The 24,618-nt window shown below is 41.9% G+C and overlaps 1 protein-coding gene and 1 pseudogene across 4 annotated transcripts in view; both read left to right on the top strand.

Moving 5' to 3' along the window:
- Nucleotides 1-24,618, top strand: part of Gemin8 (gem nuclear organelle associated protein 8) — a 49,838-nt gene that overhangs the window by 9,715 nt on the left and 15,505 nt on the right. For 2 of the 4 annotated variants that reach the window (XM_034484797.2, XM_076918869.1), the window contains one exon: nt 6,677-7,252. In XM_034484797.2, coding sequence (XP_034340688.1) covers nt 6,677-6,933 — 257 coding nt within the window. In that variant the 3' untranslated portion in view covers nt 6,934-7,252. Of the gene's footprint in view, nt 1-6,676; nt 7,253-11,474; nt 18,222-24,618 lie in introns of those variants that run through there. The other 2 variants (XM_076918871.1, XM_076918870.1) reach the window with 2 other exon arrangements.
- LOC117694298 (large ribosomal subunit protein eL32 pseudogene) lies at nt 18,311-23,513 on the top strand (annotated as a pseudogene).

The following is a 24,618-nucleotide window of genomic DNA, read 5'->3' as shown; positions in this document are numbered from 1 at the left end:
CAGTAATTCATCTAATTTAGACATATACTGCGAATGAAGAGGTGAGTTGTTAGAGCATGCTCACTTGTAATTGTAATGTTGGGAGGTACAACATGGGTTAGAGAGCACAAGAAAAATATTACTTTTGAGAAAAGGCATGCCTGAATTTTTATACGTCAGATTTCAGAAGTAGTGAACTAGAGTAAGTCATTTAGATGGTCCATCATTATCAGTGGGCTGTTTAATAAAATTCTTCAGCCTGGACAGCAAGCATGTTCTTGTCTGTGAGTTCTATTCTTCCCAGTGATTAACATCTTTAAACAATGAAAGCACAAAACTTGAAGCAGGATAAGGAATCCTGGAAGGTGTTAGGAAGATGCTCACTGGATAAAGTGCCTGTCTCACAAGCATGAAGACCAGGGTTCAGATTTCTGGCATCAACACAAAAGCTGGCCAGGCATGGCATCCACCTGTAATTCCAGTACTCCGGAGGTAGAGATTTGATCCCCAGGATAAGCTGGCTTTCAGGTAGCTCCAGCTTCAGTGAGAGACCCTGCCACAACTTAAAAAGAAAATTAAGGGAGAGATCAATCAAAGGAGACACCAGACACCAACTTCAGGCCTCTGCGGGTACTCATGCACATAGACAAGTTCTGAAGAGGTGGCTATAGCTTGGTGGTAAGGTAGTTGCCTAGCATGCACATTGTCCTTGGTTCTATCCCCAGCATAGTAAAAAGAAAAAGAAATCTCCTTTGGTGCCTTGGAAACACTTATGCTTTCCATTATGTTACATGTCATCATTTCCTCTTAACATACTTCCTCAAAATGTTAGTGATAACAGTACTTTTTAGAAAATAGACAGTTGTAACATTTTAAAGGTTAGCTGTGGTTTCAATTATTAGGAAAAATGTTTAGCACTCAGGAGGATACATTTTAGTCATAAATAGCCATCAACGGAAAGTGCATGATACTTAGAAGGAACATGAATGAAAGTTAACATCCCCCATAGGAAAGAGCCCTCCAGAACAAACACTGCCCCTATGGTCTTGGTGTTGTACCACAAAGGTCTTTATTAGATGTGATTCAAGGGTGGATGCTGGTTCCAAACAAGGACGTGTTCTCAGAGAGTGTGATATTCTTAATTGAAATAGAATCCTGTTTAAATGATGTATAGGAGAGTGTCTGTGGTATAGAGCCCACAGTTACTGATCCAAACAGGGGGTAGAACCAGTGTCCAAAGCAGTAGAAGGAGGATTGTTACCAGGTAGCTGTGGAGAAATAGAATGCTTTGGACTTGGAGGAGTACCATCTATTTGGAATGAGAAAAAAGGTAAGTTCACTCGGTGCTTAGATTATTGTGTTATTTTTACTAAAGAGTCCACTTGTGTTTGTACATCTCATGGCAAACATGGGCTCCATTATGTTTTGTGTACTCCATTTAGAGGGTTTTCATTGTTGTGTCTACAGTGACTGACCCTTTAAGTCAATGCACTGAAAACCTCTAGCCTGTCCTCTAGAAAACCTAGAGCATATAACAAAGCTTACAGTCCAGTGTTTCCTAAACTATTTTGGTTTAAATAATGTGGTTAAAGTATGAAAGCACACTGGTTGTGACCATTCCAAGTATGCCTTCGTCTCCTCTAGTGCAGATGTTCTGAACAAAAGAGCATCCATCAAGATAATGGATGTTGAAGGTCACAGAAAAGTGGAGTGGGTAAATGCACTTTCCTTGTCAAAGCTAAACGAGTGACTGTCCACTCACTTCAGGGTTACATTGGATATGGGATGAGGGACACAGAGTGAGGAGACCAATCAAATGATTATTCAGCAAGCACCTGCATTCCGAGTCTGTTGCTGATTTGGCAGAAAGGCATTCTTGATTTACTCAAGTTTGTGCTGTCCCTTGGTTATACTGTCACCATTAACTGTGACAACTTAGCAAAAAAATCTCATCCAAAAGCCCTGTTCATCCTAGAAGAATGGCAATACCATTCCTTAACACACAGTATTGTAGTGCTTTGTCTCTCAAACTGTACTGCCTTTGAGTAATTATGTGTAGAATATTTGATGAGTAATTTCCTGCTGTGTAAAATTTCCCTAAAGTCCAAGTTGTTTCCTGTGATTATTTTACCCCATTATGGATTATAATTCTACATTAGTAATACCTCTTTTCTAAAATCATGTTTAATTATGGGGGTTGAGGAGTATGAGTGTTAGTACAGTATCTGTGCAGGCCAGAGGCTGTGTATTCCCTGGAACCTGGAATTAAAAGCAGTTGTTAAGTCTCCTGCCCAGGGTACTGGGGACCAATCTTGGATCTTCTGCAAGAGCAGTCTGAACTCTTAACCACTAAGCCATCTCTTAGTTCTCCTGGTAGTTTCTTTTAGATGCTCAGACTGAGGTAAAAACATGTCAAAATCATGTGCCCAAAAACTTAGTCCAGTAAAGTTTTTCCTTTAAAATGAATTACTGATTAGAGGTGGGGTGTGTTTGTTTTAATCCCACATGCATATTAATCCTTATATTGTTTTGTGGGGTTGCTGTAGCAAATTACAGCAAATTTCATGGCCAAACAACAGAGATTTTTTTTTTTTTTAATTTTTTTCACATCCAAAATCAAGGTGTCCACAGGGCTGGCTGCCTTCCTACAGAGGCTTTAAGGCAGTGGTTGTCAACCTTCCTATTGCTCTGCCCCTTTAATACAGTTCCTTAAGCTGTGCTGACCCCCAACCATAAAACTATTTTCACTGCTACTTCATAACTGTTATTTTACTACTATTATGAATCATAATTAAATACATGTGTTTTCTGGTGGTCTTAGATGACCCCTATGAAAAGATTGTTCAACCCCTTAAAGGGTTCATGACCCACAGGTTGAGAACCACTGCTTAAAGCCTTGCTTCCTGCAGCATTTGGTGTCTCCTAGCATCCCTTCACTTGTAGCAGAATCTCAGCCTCTGTCTATACATGACTTTCCCTGTGTGTCTCTGTGTCCTTTTCTGTCTCCTATAAGGTCACCCTCATTAGATTTAGGGTCTGTCCTAATCGAGTATAATCTCATGATTATCTTTTATCTGCAAAAACCCTCTTTCCAAGTGAGCTCTCATTTCGATGTACCAGTGATGAGGACTTGCTGCTCAGCCTCTTCAGCCCTGTTTTGAAGCTGGGATGGAACCCAAGTATTGTTTTAATTTGTAGTTAGTGAGTAAATTCCCTTATGTTCATCACATTTTCCATGGCAGTGACAACATACCTGTCAACTAGGAAGGAAAGACTTCCTTTGGCTCAAGAGTTTCAGATGTTACAGTCCAACATCAGGTGGATGGAGCCATGGCTGTGGGCCTGAAAAAACTCAAAACATCCGGTGGCCATAGCTTCTGGTGGAAGCAGAGAGAACATGCCTATGGTGATGGGCCTCTCCCTGCTAATCCTGTTATTCGCTCTGTGCCCCAGCCTTTTGAATGGTGCCACCCACATTCCTGACAGATCTCTCTTCCTTGGTTGATCATCTAGAAAGACACTCCTAGACACATGAACACGTGTGCTTTACTGTCTCCTAGGTGTCCCTCAATCAGTCACGCTGTCAATCTAGACTTAACTCTCACAAGGAGAAAAAAGTGCTCAGTAACATTGAGTGCTGCAGCTGTTTTCAGTTTTAAAATGAGCCAGGCTGTTACTCGTGCAAGGCAACCGTACAGTCCTGTGTCTCCATTGTAATGCTGATATTACTTAACTTCAGCTGGACCATTCACTATCCAGTTGTCTAAGCCCTCACCTTACCTTGACAAAGAAAATGTGTTTCTGGTTAAGGGTCCGGTCTTTACTTGGGTGGAAGGAATTAAAGAACAAATAATAAACAGACTGAGTAGAGGCCTTGAAGCCCAGGAATTGTATCATACAATTCTTGGTTCCCTAAGTCAGTATATTCTAAAGTATTTTCAGACACTAACTGATCATTAGTCCACAGCCGATTGGTCAGAGAACGTTTGATTTTGACCTAAATGGTTGAGTCGAGGCTATAAGTCAGTTGATAGAATACTTGCCTAGCCTGAGAAGAGTCTGCAGTTCCATCTTCAGCACTGTATAAACCAGGCATGGCAGCACTATACTATAACCCCACGCCTCAGAGATTCAAGGAATTCAAAGTCACCTTAGCTACATAGACAGCCTGGGCCAAGTGTGGAACCCAGTGCTGGTTAGAACTGTGTGTCTCACCAGGAAATCTAAGTTTACTTTAAAGTTCTGCCAGAAGAAGCAGAGGTGAGCAATTCGGGACAGAGGTGAAAGAATGATAGAAAAGTGAGCCCAGGGAAAAAAGATGCTCCCTGTCTGGGAGTCTACCCTAGCTTCCCATCAGAAACACGGGGATCTCTAGAAATGAGACAGAAATGAGATGCAAAGAACTGTCAAATGCTTTTCTCTGACCCAGTTTTGATTTTTGTCTCCCTATAGAAGTGAGGTCAGAGGTGAAATGGCCATTTCCCCTGCCACATTCACCACCACACTCCTCTACCAGAGCTCAGGATGGCTATAGACTGTACACACCTCTGAGGACTTAACAGCAGAAATGCTGATACTTTCAACTTGGCAGCAAGTCCAAAGTTTTGAAGGAAAGTCTTGGTAACCTGCAATTCATTTGGGATTGGGCCAGTTTTGTGCATGTCTCCCAGTAAAGCCATGCATGCCTTCTCTGCTGTTTGCCTGTCATTTGCTTTATCTACCTATTATTTCCACAGGTGAAAGTAAAGGACAGATGGAAGACAACAGTGGCTGCCTCGTGTGTGGCCATAGCCATTGTTATGTGTCAGTCTGTTTATGCCTATGTGTGTATGTCTGTGTGCGTGAATGGCAAATGTGTAGGGGTATTCTCAGAGGCCAGGGGACATCAGACCCATTGGAACTGGGGTTACAGGTAATGGTGAGCTACCCAACATGGATGCTGGGAATGAAATCTGGGTCTTCTGCAACAGCAGAATGCACTTCACAGGATCTCCCTATGCAGTTCTGGCATGACTCTTGGACTCAAGGTGTAGACCAGCCTGGTTTTGAACTCACAGCTATTCACCTGCTTCTGCCTCCTGAATGCTAGCATTAAAGACTTGTGCCATCAGGCCTAGCTATATCTATTTTTAGTAATGGTTCCAAGTTTGTAAAACTCCTTCTTGCCACCTCCAAGGTGTTAGTCATAAAAAAAAATGGAATTTACAAGGGTGACTGCGAATAGCTATATAAATGTCTTCTTTCACACTTGATTAGCTCACTGCTATCTTCCCTTCCAGATACTAGCAGAGAGTGGCCCAACAAGGAAAGAATGATTTATCCCATTGTATTATTCCCCTACAGCCATCTTGACTCCTTATCTTGAGGCATTCCTCTGGGTAACAATAGTGGCTACAGATAGTGCGCTTGCAGTCATCAATTTCCCTCTTGACAGAGTTGCTTACAAAATTGGTGTGAGCTCACTTCCTTCTACCTTCTGCAGCATTGCTTTGTTGACATTCTTATGTTTCTATTTACATAGGAATAAGAATTGTAATATTGGGACCTGCTGTGATTTAAACAAAAAGAGAGAAGGGGGAAAGAAATGGAGTCAATGCTTACTTTACAGGGATTTACTGAATTAGTAGACTTGGCAGGTTTCACCTGGGACCTGACAAGTGAAGCCCCACACCAAGAAACGCAGCTTTGTTATATAACAGGAAGAATGTGAGTCGGATACAGAGGGGCCACGCCACATACACACCACGTTTGTGCTAGTAAGAACTACTTGAGGCTTGAATAGATGGCTCCCAGTAAAGCAACTTGTCATAAAAGTGTGAGGACCAGAGTTTAGACTGCCCCCCCCCAAGCATCCACAGAAATACCAGATGTGCATGGCAGTCAACCTGCAATCCCAGCATTTGAAAAATACAGACAAGGTCCCAGGAGCAAGCTAGCTGACCAGACTAGCTGCGTTTTGAGCTCTGGATTCAAGTGACTGAGACTGCCTAGGTATATAGATGGATAGTAATTGAGGAAGACTACTGACATCAGCCTCTGGCCTCCGTGTTCACGTCTGTACACACAAGCAAGCACACCAGACATGAATGCTAAAGGCAAAGAAAGAATCTGGGGCTGATGAACTGGCTCAGTGGTGAAATACGCTTGCTGCCAAGCCTGATAACCAGTGTTTGATTCCCCAGGACTCACATAGTAGAAGAACATTGTACTCTGACCCTCATACACGTGCCATAGCACGGTGTATGCACATCCTCAAATGTAATTTTTAAAGATGTGCTTCTTGTAGCACTGAAGTTTGAAGGGAACTTTTCTTTCCCATGGGGGAAACAGTACATGAAAGCAAACAAGGACTGCCTGCCGTTCATGGCCAGTCAGATGACAAGAGAAAGCCAAGTACTTTCACTTTTCTCCTGTATGTTCAAGGTCTGCTGTAGAGGATTGGTGGATTGGAATAATGGATTTCTTGGAGGCATTTTGCAGTTTCTGTAGTGGCCCCTAAAAAGTCAGCAGTGAGCGTCCTGCCTCAGGATCTGTAGATCACCTCAGCTGCCCTCAAAGGGTCCAAGTTTACTATTGGAAACTACAACAGAAGGAGCTTAGGCAACATGTGAGGTGTGGTAGCAGGAGTGTCAGCATCCACCAGATCCTCTTCCTGCATGTGTATATATTTTATGGTCTTAATCATATCCATTCCCAGGGCGACAGCAGCAGCTGGATGCGGAGCGCCTGAATGACTATGTGAACGCAGACCATGGCCTGTACTTCAGCCACCACAGGTCAGTGGAGCCCCCATCTGAGAAGCCCTGGGAGCGGCGCCAAGCAGAGATGAAGCGCTTGTATGGGAACAGTGCTCCCAAGATCCTGGCCATGGAGGCTGCTATGCAGCTGAGCTTTGATAAGCACTGTGACAGAAAGCAGCCAAAGTACTGGCCTGTCATTCCCCTGAAGTTCTGAGTCCTGGGCACCGGGACCCTCACGGTTCCTAACCTTTCCCTCATCATCTCTCCTGGACATTTTTCAGAGAAAAAGGCCCATATACTGATATGGTGGATACAGTCTGTCAGCCACTTATAATTCTGTCAACAATACTGTTGCCACCACAAAGAGTGTTTACTTGACATAAAGTGATAATTGTATGTATTGGACTGGCTCTCAGTTTTCTCTGTAACAGTCCAGTTCACTGAAATTATTGCCTAGAGATACTGCCTATTGCTTTACATTTTTAATTTCCTTCTTTACACTGTCCTGAATGTCATAAAAGTCTTAAGCCACATGTCATTTGTTGCTACATTTTTAGACCAGTTTTCATACAGCACATGCTAGCTGCAAACTCTTAAATCGTCCTGCTTCCACCTCCCTAATGCTAGCTTATAGGTTTGCACCGCCCACACTGGGCTTCTGTCCACGTATTTTCTCAGACTGTAGATCTTCGGATCCCTCTGAAAACAATGCAAGTGAACCGTAAGAGAAGTGGCACTTGCTACTCAGCTAGGTGTCAACCCACATGCTCTATAAAAGACCTGAGAGTAAATACTCTGGGCTTGGCAGGCCATGTTGCCTGTGTCATAACTGCCTGACCCTGTCTTCATAGTATAAAAACAGCCATTGTTACTGAATAAAGAAATGAATGTGCCTGTGTTTCAATAAAACTTTATTTGATAAAAAAAAAAAACAAAAAAAAAAACAGGCTATGGACTGGATTTGATCTACAACTGCTGCTGTAAAACAGTGAAAATCACCCATCTGACATTATTGTTATCTCATTTTTTTTTTTTGTCCAGAACTTGGCTGTCAAACAGAATTGATAGCAAACAGTAATTCCCAAACCTGGTCACTTTTACAGTCTCTTTTGTTGTCAAAATGCACAGTTGAGCTCTTACTGCATATAGTAAATGAAGATTTGATAAGCAAATACATCTGTGAAAGGGAAATCTAAACATTGATGGAGCAGTCCATTTATAGAAGCCAGCTCCTTTTTAAATAAGTTATTACAGTCCATTGCCAAGGTGAGCCTGTGTTGACCTGAGAAGATTAGCACATCCATCAAAGGTTGGTGAAAAGATTTTGTATTGACGTGTTTCTCCCTAGGAACACATTTAGCTTCTATCCAGCCCCTGCCTTGAGACAACCACATCCCTTTCAAGTAGCCCCAGGTGTTTATTTGTTCCAAGCTCTCATTTTATTACTGGCATTACAGTTTGTGCTTAGGTGCTAAAGACAAAAATCAGAATTCAGTTGTCCCCAAGACAACGCACAACTGAAATTTTCACCTTTGGTCTTCCTCCTTTTTTTTTCTTATATACTCTAATGCCTAAATGATAAAAATGAATGTGACTCAGACACAGACAAGTCAAAGCCTTCCTAGGCAGCAGGTACTTAGCTGAGAGTTCTGTTTTCTATACCCACCTCAGAGATGCTGTCTTGTCATCCCGCCACTGCTGGCTTTGTTACCTTACACAGCCTTCCTCTCTCACTGCTCCTTAAAATGAGTGGTAATGGTTTTCCTTTACTGAAGGAATACTGCTGTGAGCAGTGCCTATAAAACACATGTTGCTGACCACATGGTAAATAGGCGATATGTATATCACACATTCGATCTTTCTAAATGTCAAAATATTGAGAGGGAGTCCAGGATATAAAACTTGCAAATATGAAGAAATCTTTCCTTGTCCACTCTTGCCTTTGGATAGCTCATGCCCACCTGTAATTTAGACCTAGGATAATTGGTATCAGGGTGCACCCATTGCTTACCCATTTCTCAGCAAATAATTATTGAAATATATTGACTATCCCTTCCAATTAGCTATACCATTTGGGGAACTTGCATTCTATGTTAGTCTGTGTGTGTGTGTGTGTGTGTGTGTGTGTGTATGTGTGTGTATGCACGCGCGCGCGCTGCTAGAGGCATCTGTGGAAGCAGAAGAGAGAGCTTAAGGCAGAGCAGTGGGAATATTTTGTGCCATAGTAAACTGTGCCCATATTCAGAAAAGTTGGGACAGGGAAGATTTAAGATGAAAAGAGGAGGATCAATCAAGTCAGATATTTTGAAACAATATTCTCTGTCACAGTGACTAATAACCAGAGTGATGTCAAAGTTGAAGAAACAGTTGCTGTGTAGAGGTTGATGTAAGGGACTCCATTTTGATGCTGATGGCTTTAGTTGCATGCTTGTTTCTGCTAGCAAAAATTCACAAACTGAGACCATCTGAGAGCCTACAAAGAATTGCTTCAGGAGGTCAATAAATGATCTTATCATGCAGGAAATTCCAAGGGATTTAAGAGCTTCATACCATGAAAATCAAAGGCCAAGCATTAGTGTTCTCCCAGGGCCAATCTCTACCAGAGTTAAATCATTTGGGAACCAGATGCAGAGGCCAGTACATACTGCTTATCATACCACAGGGCTGATGCAGCTTCATGTAAGACTGCTTGCCTAGCATGCATGATCCCTGGCCTCTATCCCCAACACCCTAAACAAGATGTGGTAGTGTTCACCTATAACCCCAGCACTTGGGAGGTAAAGACAGGAGGTTCAAAGAGTTCCAGGGCATCCTCAGTTACACAGCAAGTGTGAGACAAGCTCAGGCTGTATGAAACCTTGTCTCAAAGAACAGAAACAAAGCCGATAAATCTTATCATGATGTAGAAGCATGATATTCCTCTCTACCAGAATATTCACAAGGCTATAATGGATTATCCCACTACTAATCAGAACCATGGTAATTAAAACAATGACATGCCACACCTTTCAGATAGGCAAATGTACGGATAGGCAAAGAGTCAGGAATTCACACCAAGAAATATAGGACCATCTGCCTATTGCTATGATGAAACACCATGACCAAAAGCAAGTTGGTGAGGAAGGGATTTATTTGGCCTATGTAGTCCATCACTGAAGGAAGTCAGGTTAGGAACTCAAACAAGCAGGGAACTGGGGGTAGGAGCTGATGATAAGCCATGGAAGAATGCTGCTTATTCACTTGCCCACCGCCCCCCCCCCCATGGCTTGCTCAACCTGCTTTCCTTGTTTTTGGTAGGTTGGTTAGTTGCTTTGGTTTTTTTTTTTTTTTTTTTCAAGATAGCCTGGCTGTCTTAGAACTCACTTTGTAGAACAAGCTGGCCTCAAACTTGCAGATCCACCTGTGTCTGCCTCCAGAGTGCTGGGAATAAAGGCATATGCCACCATGCCCAGCATCAGTCTGTGTTCTTAAAGAACCCAAGGTCACCAGCCCATGAGGTGAGCCCTCCCAAATTACTAATTAAGAAAAGGCCCAACAAACTTAAACATATAGCACAAAAGTGTCTGGGTCTTAGATAGCCTAGTCAGACTTCAAACTTGCTATGGATCAGAGGATGACCTTGAACCCCTGATCCTTCTGCCTCCATATCTCTTGCATCCAGATCAGTTTTCAACCCTGAGATTGAACAGCTGTTTATGACCTGGAACAAAGAGCCGAAAGTCTGTATGAAGATGAGCTTTAGGACTTAGTTCTGAAGTTCCAGGGTGCTAGAAGCCTCTTACCATTGCTCTGGCAGAATCTTCTTAAACCCTTGGCCAAAAGAGGAGGAGAGCCGGGAATGATGGTGCACACCTTGAATCCCAGCACTTGGGAGGCAAAGACTAGTGGGGTCTCTAAATTCAAGACTAATCTAGTCTACATTAGTGAGTTCCAGGATAGCTAGGGCCATGTAGAGAGACCCTGTCTCAAAAAAATAAAAAATAAAAAAAAAACCACAGTAATAAGGGAAGAGAGTGGAAACTAGATAGAGCTGGAGAGAGCTAGCCCTGGGCACTGAAGGGAAAATGAAGGGGAAAGCCTGGGTATAGAAGATGTGAACACAGATCTCAGCAATGGTATAGGAGTACTTCCTAGTCTTAGGCACTTGTCCAACATGGCAATGGGGACTGAGCAGATACGGTGAAGTGAAAGATCTCATGAAGGGAGAGATCCTGTATTCTCCGTGTGTGCTCTGTCGTCACAAGGATCTTTATAAGTAAGGTTAGTGGGTTGGAGTGAAAAATGGAAACATAAGCAGAAGGCTAAGGCATGACTGGAAAAAGTGAAGGATGGCTACCTGCAGCCTCCAAAAATTGTATGTCAAGAAAATGGATTCTCCCCAAGAGCTTCTAGAAGAAATTAAGCTTTTTTTTATTTTTAATGCCCGACTTTAGCCCTGAGAAACTCAGGAAGTATAAGAGGATATAGCCGTGTGCCTCACACCATTGTGTGTGTGTGGTAATCTATCAGGCAACAGAAACTGAGATGGGAAATGTGTGATTGATTGGTGACACTGTGTGCTAAACACTTCATGTACATTACATGATTTGGTCCCAGCATACCTCTGAAGGTCAATTTCTCATTGCCTAAATTTAAAAAAAAAATGGACTTGAAGTTGCCCAAACCCCTCAAACAGGGGCATATCAAGACAGAAGACTGATCTGGGTTTTGAGGCTTTCTGAGTTCTTACCTCTGTTATGTGCTTTACATCTGCAGTTGGAGGGAAAGATTTGAGTGAGCCCCATCTCTTGGAATGGGAGACTTGAGTCTCTGTCTCCATTGCCTGGAATTGCAGATGGGCATTTGCTGAAAAACTGAAAGAGAAGTCTGAGCCATCAACTGTGAGTCTATTTGTAGGAAGTAGAATAAACTATTTAGGGTGGTGTCTTAGTTAGGATTTCCATTGCTGTAAAGAGACACCATGACCAAGGCAACTCTTAAAGGACAACAGTTAATTGGAGCTGGCTTACAGTTTCAGAAATTCAGTTCATCATCGTCATGGTGGAAAGCATGGTATCATGCAGGCAGACTTGGTGCTGGAGAAGGAACTGAGAGTTTTACATCTTGATCTGAAGGTAGCCAAAAGAAGAGACTGGCTTCCACAGGGCTGCCAGGAAAAGTGTCTCTCTTCTGTACTGGGTGGAGCTTGAGCATAGAAAGAGACCTCAAAACCCACCCTCACAGTGACGTAAGTCTTCTAACAAGTCTACATCTCCTCCAATAAGGCCACACCTCCTAATAATGCCACTTCCCATGGGCCAAGCATATTCAAACCACCACAGATGGCTACAAAGGCTAAAAGGAAAAAAAAAGAGCCAGTGGTGGAACTTAAGAAGACCCACTATTGGAAGGATAAGTGCCTGGAATAGAAACCTAGAAACATTAGATCATTAAAAGGCTAGATAGAAACACACACACACATACGTTGATATGAAATGTTCAAAGTAGATATATTCACTGAGAGTTAATGTTTGCCAGGTACTAGCAGTTTACATGATACTCTTGCTAACAGTCCTTAGGCAATGATGGAACCATGTGATGGAATACAGTGAATGTACATGAGAGCTAGATAAACTTGGGTTTAGAGTGGACTTATATGAACTAATCCATTCATGAGGACAGAGCCCTAAACATCTCTTTAAGGTTCCAGTATCTCTTAATACCTTGTACTGATGATTAATTTCTGACTAAATTTCAGAGGAGAAAAATAGTATTTGAACTGGAGAAGGTTTTCCGTGTTCTACTATGGACTAGGTAAGCAACTGTCAAATCTTTACAAAGGCCTAAACTGAACAAATCTATTTCCCACAAAGATCTGTTTGAAGGAAATAACAACAATGAGAACCAATGGGACCTAAGCTGTGAAAATGGCAGTAGAACGGAGCAGAAGATAGATGTGAGAGATGGGGCAGAAATGACAACTCCATATTTCTAGATCTCTCAGCCACTCAACCCTTTGAGTCCTTCAACAAATCCATCCGAAATCTTGCTGGCTCTGCCTATGTCTCACATCATACCCTTCCCTCCCTATCTGCCTTAGTTACTATTCTGTTGCTGTGAGGAAACACCATGACCAAGGGATTTTCTAAAAGGAAGCATTTAACTGGAGTCTTGCTTACAGTTTCACAGTGCTAGTCCTTGATCATCATGGTGGGAGTGAGGTGGCAGGCAGGCAGGTAGGAGATGGTTCTGGAGATGTAGCTGAAAGCTCACATCTTATCCACAAGCTGGGGGGAGAGAGGGAAAGAGAGGAAGAGAGAGAGAGAGAGAGAGAGAGAGAGAGAGAGAGAGAGAGAGAGAGAGAACACCTGGTGTGGGCTTTTCAAAGCTCAAAACCTACCCCCAGTGGCACACCTCCTCTAATAAGACTCCACCTCCTAATCCTTCCCAAACAGTTCTACTAACTGGGAACCAAGCATTCAAACATATGAGCCTATGAGGTCATTGTCATACAAACCTCCATACTATTCAAACAGTGCCATCTGTTTGAAATCAGGAATCATTCAATAGCTCCCTACCCACCCTTGCTTTCTTACAATCTTTTCTCCACATAACTCTCTGATTTGGTTAGAATGTAAAATGTCTTCCATAGACTCATGTGTTTGAACCTCTTGTCCCTAGGTGGTGAGGCTCTTTCGGTGTTTTGTGATACATATGGGAACTGGGACCAGTCTATTGGAGGTAGCTGAATTGGGGTAGACTTGAAGGCTATACATATTTTTTGGTTCTAGCCTAAGCTCTCAAAATTTTGGGCTGACTCTGGTATACCTTCCTACCACCATGTTGCAGCTTTGCCATGCCTTCCCCACTATGACACACTGTGATCCTTTAAAGCCATGAACCAAGATAATCCTTTCCTTCCTTAACTTGTTTATGTCAGTATGAGAAAAGTTAAATAAGAGAACATCTAGGTATCCACATAAACCACTACATACACACACACACACACACAAACACACACACACACACATATCCTTTGCCATGCCCAAATGTCACTTAGAGAGGCTAGATAGTGGATACTAAAGAGAAATTAGTCCTAGTGTTCTATAACACAATAGATTAACTACTGTCTATAAAATTTATGGTGTGATTCAAAATAACTAGAAAATTATGAAGACTTTCAACCCATAAATGATAAACATTTGGGAACATAGAAATACTAATTATTCCGAATGAGTCAGTATGCATTTGCCCATGTACTGAACTATTATACTGTACCCCATATCTACTTACAAACATGATGTGTCAAAAATAAAACATATTTTAGAAAACAAATTAAGATAGCTCACCAGGTGGAGGCATTAGCTTCATACAAACAAGGACCAAAGCTTCCTCCAGGCCTGTAACCCATGTAAAAAGCTGGATGTGTGTGGTGTTTGTAATCCCACTTCTTTAGCAAGATGGCAGGCAGAAACAGGAGAGCTACCCAGAAATCACTGAGCCAAGTAGCCTGGAATACGCAGTGTGGCAGAAGCAACCAGCTAAGGTCTCTACCTTAGCTCACCAAGGTTGGATGCCAAAACCAGTTCCTTTCCTGAATGTTTTACTCTGACTACCACATGTGTGTCATGGCATATACATAGCATGTACATTCATGTGTGTGCGCACACACACACACAGAGACAGAGATTAAAAATTTTTTTGGTTTTTTTTGGGTTTTTTTTTTTTTTTTTTTTTGAGACAGGGTTTCTTTGTGTAGCCCTGAATGATTTTTAAATAATTAAAAAAATAAACTTAAAATCACAAGTCTTTACCAACTTTTTAAGCTCTGTGGAGAAATGAAAAGGGCCCTCTACCAACTGAGCTACATTCTGTGCTTGACTATTTGACTCTTAAATTACATGCATGAATATCTTTCATTTGTTTGATATTAACTGCTAAGAGAATAAAAGACCACAGACCCACCCCTGCTTTTACCTACCCCATCCCTGAAGTAAAGACCATTTTCAATAGAAGCTAGAAGAGAAGGAATGGAAAGCCAATACTCCTGCTGGATTCACACTATCAAGACTTCAGGCACCAAGTACCCTGCAACCAACTAGGAGGCTCAGTATTCAGCAGCTGTTACATGTCACCTTTATCCAGTAAACCATAGGGAGAGAAGAAACAGCTGCTGCTTCCTTAGAGCTGTGAGCAGACACTTCTAGTCCTTTTCCCAGCTACCATACTGTGCCTGGGAGTCGCTGAGTCATATGGTTTGTGCTGGCCAATGAGAAACAAACAGAAGTCATTATAAGCCTGTGCACAATCATACTTTCCGTTCTCTTCCTTGGGTTGCAGAAACACTAGAATGATGTGAGGTCCAGACTGATGACCTTTATCACAGTGCGATTGAGGATGCACAAACTAAACCTTCAGGATTTTCAAGTGATTCCCACAAAGTAACATAGATGCTCATGACTGCTGCATGGAAGGATGATGGAAATGGGGGAGCTGATGTTGAAGAGGCTACAGGTTTATGAAAAAGTCACAACAGGGCCGGCTGTTCTATATACAGGACATAACTCAAATTTGAAGGGTGACAACTCATGCAGAGGGGCTTCAAGTAATACATAGATACCCTCTTTATTTGTGGCTAAGTGTCGAAAAGGAGGAAAGATAGAAGTGTATGTAACTTACTCTTCTCTTAACTGTAGTGTCCAATACTCATACTCGTTGTTACCTAGAACACACATATGTGACTCATGGACTAGCCTGGCTTACATAGACCTGAATGTGTTTATTCTTACAAATTCATTGAGAAAGAATGCAGTATGCAAATCCATAGTCATGAGCATGCTGTTTGCAAAACATAAATGAACAAGAGTGTCTTTCCACAATATCAGAATTGTTGAATAACAATAAATTTACAAGGTGTGATGATTGTGTTGACAGCAATCGCCAAGTTGTCCTGCTTTCCTTAATACTGGCCATTTTATCCCAACTTTATACACACACACACACCCTATCCCAGACGTCTATGGTGCCATCAGCGTCAATCTTAGGTGTCTTTCTCTGCCTCTGTATGGTGTTCAGATGAGAATATTGCAAACTTTTCTCAGTCTAGTGTATCAAATAAGTTTTTGGGCTTTGTTATCCTAATGTGATTTGTAATAGTCCCATGTCTCCCTATACTTCCAGTGTACTTTGATAAAGTTATAGGATGGCAACCTGTGCCATTTGGATGCTATGGGACAAATTGTTTTTAGGTGTCCTCCAAGGTGCAGAGTCATTTTCCATCCTCAAATAGAGTCAAAAGCTGCTTATAAAATGGAGTCTGTCAAGGCAAAGGACAGTCTGCAAACCTAGTTTTACACAGTATGGAAGGAACTTAGAGCAGGACACAACCTGGTTCCAACAACCATTATCATACTTACCAAAGAGGAGAAAGTTAAGAGGAGTGTGTGTTATGTATTCTTCCTTAACTGTGCATGGTGGAAAATGCTTATAATCGCAGCAATCTGGAGGTGAAGAAGGTCTCAGAAGTTGAAAAAGATACATAGGGATCTTTCAAGACCAGCCTGGGGTGTGTGAATGGAGATAGAAAAAGAAGATACTAGGCCTAGAAGACATTCAAGAGACATCAAAAGTAACATGGCTGACAGGTGGTGTGGCCTGAACACACAACTTGGATCCCCATGCTGGAAGCTACCTTGACTAGGAGTCGGCTTCCTTCTGCTGCTGCAGTCATCCTGGGAGGTTAATGCGTTGATTGCCTACTCCATTATCTAATCAGCCCACACACTGCCTGAGTTTATCACCAAGCAAACTCCTGTTTGTATTTTTAACAGGAAAATCACCATCCTGAAATGACTTAAAGCAAACTGTAGTCTCAACAACAGCTTGCCTTTGAAATCTATAAGCCAAACATGAGGCTCCTTGTGTTCTTTCAGCCAAGCCCCTGAAGGTCTTTTTCTCTTTTAGTCTGAACTTGTTTGTACTAAAGACAGCCAAGAAGAGAAAAATCAAAGAAATTACTCCAATGGAATATTTCTGAGACATACAATTAAGTAGAAAAAGGTGATGTAGGAGTGCATGTATAGAATAAAGCCATTTATAAAAATGAAATTAAAAAAATACATATGAGACAACTCTGAAGGTATATAAAAAACATAGTTGAGCCTGGAGATCTGGAGCGAGAGAGCAAGCCCCATGTGTACCAGTATTGTAGGCCCTGGCAGCACTGACTGCTCTGTTTTGTGACTGAGAACCTTTAAGGGCACAATGTCCTCCCTTGTTATGGACAGGGAGAAGTGCCCAAAATGTCACGAGAACCAGACAAGGGGAAAGTGCTGGAGAAATATGCCAACTCCATGACATTAGGCACAAGTTGATCCTAAGGTGTGCATTCTGCTGATTCCCAGAACTCCTGAGGCTGACAGGGTCCCATCTGTCCATGTGCAGGCCTGCTTCTCAGAGCTCCCCTTTCCAGCTGCCTGTTTTCCCACTCCAGTAGCTTCCAAATCAGTTACAGGTTATATAGCTCAGGGCTGGTTTCCAGAGGAGCAGTGCTCCCCAGAAGAACTTTCTTCAATGATGGAAACATCTTCACTGCCCAGTGTGGCAGATGGTAGCCACATGTATCATTGAATATGGTCTGAGTCACACTTGAGACATTTCAGGTGTTCAGCAGCTTAGTGGATAGCACACCCATCATCAGCCACAGCTCTGTTGCACAGTACTGATTGTCAACTAGCACTAGTATGCAAACATTGCATCAAGAAGCAAGCAGCTGGAACCAGCAGGATGGCTCGACCATTAAAAGCACGTGCTGCTCTTCCTGAGGACCTGAGTTTAGTTCCCAGCACCCACACTGAGCATCTGGTAACCATCCATAACTCCAGCCCCAGGGTATCTGATACCTCTACCCTTCTAGGGCAGCTGCACTCACATGCACACTCCCACAGACACACATATACAGAGACTTTTAAAATGGTGAAACTAAAAATCATTAAAGCAACAGCAGCAAGAACCAGCAGGAGAGCTCAGACAGTTTCTTAACTTCCTGCCAAACCTAATGACTTGAGTTTAATTTTTGGTACTCAACACTGGAAGGAGAGAGATGACTCCTGCAAGTTGCTCTCTGATCTCCACCAGTATAGCCACACAAACTAAATTTTTGTAAACATAATACAAATTAAGAAGCTGTGACATGATCTCTCTATGTAGCTCTGGCTGTCCTGGAACTCATTATGTAGAACAGGTGATCCTCAAACTCACAGAGATCTGCCTCCTAAGTGCTGGGATGTTGAGGTTTGGTCTGGTGCTATGTATTTTAATGCTATTTTTTTTGTCTCCTGGGGTATAAGTGCCTCAAGACAGGGAGATCCTCACGTATACCAGTTTTTGTTGTTTAAACCTGCCCCCCCCCCAAGTTAATAAAGATCCCTATAGCCTGTAGCTGGGCAGTAGGTGGGTCTTTGGTTCCCAGGGCTTGGTGTCTGAGGTAGATATGGGGGGGGGGAGAAGAAGAAGGAGGAGGAGGAGGAGGAAAGGAAGGAAGGAAGGAACAGAAGGAGGGAGGGAGGGAGGGAGGGAGGGAGGAAGGAAGGAAGGAAGGAAGGAAGGAAGGAAGGAAGGAAGGAAGGAAGCTAGCTCCATGGGGTAGGTGGATCACGAGCACATGGCCATTGAGGGCCAGGTTGGAGAAACCAGCCTGTTGGCAGCCCAGGCAGAACATGGCAAGTGATATCTTTGGGGTTATGGACAGAAACGTAGAAAAAAATAACATAGAGGGTTGATATCTACCCAGCTCTAATGCTTTATTAAGGGTTATTATAAATATAAAGATTTTGTGTCTCTTATTTGGGAACTAAATGATCAAAGGTGGGGTAGAAACCCCAATTAATATTTACTACAACACTGGAGTTAAAGGTATGTGCCATCGTACTGGGCTTAAGAAGCTGTCTTTAAGGCACTAGAGATGTGATTAACTTCTCTGACCCCCTCTGGGGTCTAGGTACAGAGTTCATTTAAAAACCTGGTTAGAATTCAAGTATTTCCCCTATCACCCCTGGGTGCCAGCTAAAGATAGTTCTGCTGCTGGCTTCCATGACAGAAAGCAAATGAAATCAAGGTACCCCTCCCTCATAGGGGGGTACAGCTTCATTCCAATGAACACTAGTTTTTAATATTGTCCAGCTAATAACACTACATAAATCTGCCAGAAGGACCAGGCTTCCAAACTTTATTTTTTTATGGTGTGTGTGTGTGTGTGTGTGTGTGTGTGTGTGTGTGTGTGTGTGTATTACATGGAGGCCTAAGGACAATTTTCAGAAGTCCGTTCTCTTACTCTACCCTGTAGTTCCCAGGAATCAAACTCAGCTGGTTAGGCTTGGCAGCAAGCACTTTTGACAACTGAGCCATCCTGCTGAGGCTTCTAAACTTTAAAAGGCAGGAACTACTTCTCTATTGCTCTGTTCTGTATGTATCTGAACCCTTCCCTTTTTTATGAGCTCAGAGAGAATGGCAAGGCTTAAATTTGGAACTTGGCAGAAAGGCCAAAGCATGAAAGAAATACCAAGAGCAACATCCTTTTCAAAATGAATAGTGTGAGTCAAGAATATGGTTTTAGCATATAAGTGTTGTTAGGGTTTGAGTATCACTGAAGGAAGACCCCAGACTAAAATAGTATGCAAAAACAAAGAGCTTTTGTTCTTCAGAAACAAGCAGCATGCTAGGGTCACCACTGCCTAAGGATGGTGATGCCAACAAAGATATTCGAGCCCCTTTTATAACAGAACTGCTTAAATGCTTCTGAGATAACAGACTTTTAAAACCTTGAGCACATTCCAAGGGGTTATAAAAACCATTAACTGAAGGTCATAAAGAAGGAGCTAAGGATGTACACAGGTGCAAGGACAGGAGATAAAATATTGACTGGGTTTATTTATACAAAACTTTAAGGACAACTTAGTTATGGTTTTTAACTCTCCATGAACCTGAAAGCTAGTAACAAATGTTTAGCCAGATAATTTCTCCTAGTGGATATGCATGTAGACAGTCTCCCTTGTAACCCTCTTATTTAATTTTTTGACCTGAATTTATGTGCAAACTCATAGTGAACACACACACTGAAAGTCATATAAGTGCTGAGAACAAAGAGCAGAGACAGGCCTCCCTCCCCTTTTCTTCCAGAGACTTCAAATTAGAGCCCAGCAATTACTGCCCAGATAGAACAAAGGTTACTTTACCTAGCCTCCTGATATTGTACTATGAGGTGCTAAACCAGAGACTACAATTTCTTACCTCAGAGCAACTCATACAGGCAGATCAGCTGCTGAAGCAAAGTACCTTACACTTAGGATGGGTAGCAAATAGTCTATGGCCTAGTTTCTGAGTGGAAACAAAATGAGATAAAGACTCTTCAATGTGAATTTTCAAGTAGTTCAGTTATTATAATAAGTGAATAAATAGCCAAATTCCATCTTTTTGTTTCTGTTGGACAAATTATTGGTCTGGTTTTGTGATTATGCCATTTATTGACAAATATGAGTTTCTCTCATCTGTTTAACTGATGTGATTCTGTTCCTGAAAATGGTGAAATCATAGCCACATATAGGTTATCTGAACATTCTTTGATTCCACCTAGCATACAAAATCTCCAGAATAACAAATCCATAGACACAGAGTGTCTATAATCAACTCTATAGGGTATAGTCTCAAGTCTATAGCTTATGAGGGCTTCTAACTTGGTAGTACTCCTGCCTCCTTCTCTCAGTCGGTGGAATGGCAGTTTGTTGCCATCATGCTGAGTTCAAAAATTTTCTTATGAAGTGATGGAAATATTCTAGACTCAATTGATGAGAGTTGCAGATCTTATCATGAGATCCTGGGTTCAATCCCTTAACAACTCCCTGGGAAAAAAAAAACTGTACTGACAGCTGTATAATCCTCTGACTGCCAAAACCATCAAATGTTAGACATTAGCTAGGTGAGTTCTGTGGTAGTCAAATTATATGTAAATAAAGCTACCATTAAGATTACTAAAAAATAACCAGATGTTGGTGATACATGCCTGTAATTCCAGCATTGGGAGATGGAGGCAGGAGGACTAGGAGTTGAAGATTACCCTCTGATACATCACAAGTTTAAAGCTGCAAGAGACCATGTGTCAGAAAAAAATAAATAAATAAAACAAGGAAGATATCTCAGTTATGCAAGCATGAAGACCTGAATTTGATCCTCTAGAATCTATGTAGAAAAGCTAGGCAAGGCACCGTGTGATGGTTCAAATAAGAAAGGCTCCCATAGGCTCATATGTTTGAATGCTTTGGTCAATTAGGGAATAGCATTACTTGACAGAGATTAGGAGGTGTGGCTTTGTTGGAGTAGGTGTGACCTTGATGGGGGAAATGTGTCATTGGGGGTAGGCTTTGTGGTTTCAAATTCTCAAGCCAGGCCTACTGTCTTTCTCTCTTCCTGTTGCCTGCAGATCCAGATGTAGATAGAACCCTCAGCTGGTCACCAATGCCATGTCTGCCTATATGTTGCCATGCTCGCTGCATGATGATAATGGACTAACCCTCTAAAACTGTAAGCCAGCCTCAATTAAGTACTTTCTTTTATAAAAGTTGGTGTAGTCATGGTGTCTCTTCACAGCAATAGAACACTGACTAAGACCCAGTATAAATGTATAATCCCAACACTGCATAGGAAAAGACAAGAAGTACACTGAGACATGCTGGTTTGTGAGTCTAGCTTTGAACTCTAGGTTCAGTGTGAGAGCCTGTCTCAAAAAATAAGATGGAGAGGGACTGAAGAAGACACCCAACATTAACCTCAGGCAGAGAGGAGAGAGAGAGAGAGAGAGAGAGAGAGAGAGAGAGAGAGAGAGAGAGAGAGAGAGAGAGAGAACGACAACAACTAAAAAATAAATTAAAAGATAAGAACTGCAACAAAAGTGAATTTATACCAAGAATGAATTTTTCTAATACTTCTCTAGATATATAGAATATTTGAATATTTAAAGTCTTTCTCAACTCAAAGGTATTCTAACACAGGACTGAGAGACAATAACCTCCTGCATGAAGACCTGAGTTCAAGTCCACATAAAGCCAGACATGTTAGCACACATCTTTAATCCTAATATTCCTATGCTGCGATGGGAAGCAAGGGCAAAAGAATCCCCAGAAGCTCACAGGCCAGTGAGCCTGCTGTACACAGTGTACGAAAGACTCTGTTTCCAAAAAAGAAGGCAAGGACCAACATCCAAGGCTGTCTTCTGACCTTTACACATGTACTGTGGTACATGCGCACCCATATTTATGTACATGAACAGAGAGAGAGAGAGAGAGAGAGAGAGAGAGAGAGAGAGAGAGAGAGAGAGAGAGAGATAGATAGATTAAAAGATGAAGGGAAGCTAAAACCATGGCAGACTGTGCCCATCATTGACTCCGAACTCACATCTCCTGCACACCTGTGCTACATTTATAGTAACTTGCTCTTTCCAACTTTTCATTTCTCTACAAGTAGTCAATTTCCTTTCTATTTTTGCCTAGGACCATTTCCTACGATATTTCAAGGGTCTTTTTTTTTCCTTTGAAGTACAGTAGAAATAGAACTGGTTGCCAAATAGAAACAACACAAGTAGCAGAGAATCTCATTATGCATGAACCTCATTATGCAGGAAGTGAAATGCAAAGGGCATAAGAAGCCAGTTTCTGAAAGGAAGCCATAAAAGGCATTGCTGCTCTCTCCTGTCACTCCCTTCTGCTTTCCCTGGGGTATGTGGCACTCCCTGCACAAGGTTCTTTTTATGGTAGGCATGCATGTATGTCACTTCTGTCTTAGAAGATAGTGTGTCTCTGTAGGTCACAAAAGACCACTGTTGCCCAAGTTATGAAAAGAAGACTATTAATCCATCCTATACATTTGCCAGCACACAATTCTTTTATGTCATCTTTCCAAGGGAAAAAAAATATGTTTTTTGTTCTAGTTGGAAAAGTAAAATTCTGGCACAATATTTTGTATTTGGTCTTTTACATATAAGAAAACAAAATATACAGAGTAAATATAGCCATAAAATAGCATTCTAAATAAAAGGGATAAGGAAAATGAGAAGAGACAAGAGAGGACAATGGGGTAAATAAAGGAAACCAAAATACATTATGTATATGTACAAAAATGTCATGATGAAACTCATTATTGTGTATAATGAACATATGTCAAACCCACTAAAACACTGAAAACGTTCCACAAACTGGGCATTAATGGAGTCTTCTCATTTTGTTGTTGTTGTTAAATTATGTTAAAACCTTAAGAAAAAATGAAGCTATTCTAAAAACACTCTTGTTCTTCTTCCACCTTTCTCATATGGTGATTGCCATCTCCTTCTTGGCATTATGGCTGTCCTCTGACATCTGATGAAGCTCAGGATCATCAAAAAGAGGAGCAAGGCATCCATCTGGCACCAACAAAACAGACACAGCAAAATGAATTTAAACTGGTAGAAACCCACAGGTATTGATAGTAGGATACAGAGAAGACCCAAGGGCCATATCCTGATGCCCAACATTGGTTGTGAGTAAAAACTAAGCACATGCTGCCTGGCCACTTCCTGAAATTCCTGGTCCATACATCAAAGAACTGGAAGTGCTACTGATGTGCACCAGATCTTACTGTGCTGACATGGCTCAGGTTTCTTCCAGAACCCACAAAGCCATCACAGAAAGAGCAGCATAGCTGGCCATCAACATCACCAATCCTAATGCCAGGCTGCAAAACAAAGAAAATAAATGGATAGCTCACATGCATGTTTTATCTATGTTTAAATAAAACTACAAAAACTGAAATGAGGATTGAAGAATGGAGGGAGGGAAGGAAGGGAAGGAGAGAGAGAGGGAGAAGAAGGGAGGGAGAGAGAGAAATTTCTTTCTCTCAGTCTGAATACCACACTATTGAAACAATGGGCTCCAAAGAAATGGGAATTTCACCAGGAATTTCATGCTGGAAAAAGGAAAAGGGACCAGCCAAAGGAGGAACTTGTCTCTGGAAAGAGATTTCACACAGTTCCAACAACTTGTCAGACCACCTAATAGGATGAGACTGAAGCCCAGAGAAGGGTGAGTCTATGGTGGGCAGGACCACACCTTGACTGGAACTTAGATGTACATATCCTTGGACCTCTATATATAGGTTACTATCACTTGGACCCAAGATAGACTTGAGTGCTGTTGTAGTTACTGTTCTATTGCTATGAGAAGACACCATGAACAAGGCAACATGTGAAAGAAAGAACTTGTTTGGGGCCTGCTTAGAGTTTCAGAGGGTGCATCCACGATCATTACGGCAGGAAGCATGGCAGCAAGCAGGCAGGCATAGCACTGGAGCAGTAACTGAGAGTTTACATCTAACCCACAAATCAGAGGCAGAGACAGCCAGACTGGGCATGGCATAGGCCTTTAAAACCTTTGTTTATCACTACCCCCACCCCCAGTGATAAACCTTCCACAAAGGCCACTTCTCATGACCCTTCCTAAACAGTCCTCAACCGGGAACCAAGCTTTCAGTGAACCTATGGGGGCCATTTTCATTCAAACGACCACAGAGGGTTCACATGATCTTTGTCCCTCTTTGCAACACTGCCACATTGAATAACTCTCCTTCTGTTTTGCACTTCAACAACAACAACAAAAGGATCAAGGAAGTCAGTCAGTCCATAGAAATAATTATCTATGGAGATTAAGATGCTAATACCGTTTTTTTCTACTCACATTTAAGATTAATTGCAAACTGAATTCAGGTATCCAAATAAGAGAAGTGGAAATATCAGCTTTGTCACTGGTAAGAGGAGTGAAGCTTAGGTCTGGGGTTGAGGATGTGACTCAGTTGGTAAAGTGCTTGCATTCATTAAGCCCTGATTTGCACTTTCCTATCACCA

The sequence above is a fragment of the Arvicanthis niloticus genome, chromosome X (genome assembly GCF_011762505.2).
Source record: "Arvicanthis niloticus isolate mArvNil1 chromosome X, mArvNil1.pat.X, whole genome shotgun sequence".
Classification (NCBI taxonomy): domain Eukaryota; kingdom Metazoa; phylum Chordata; class Mammalia; order Rodentia; family Muridae; genus Arvicanthis; species Arvicanthis niloticus.
Note: the sequence above shows the minus strand (reverse complement) of the source record. Positions and strands in the feature narration are given on the sequence as shown.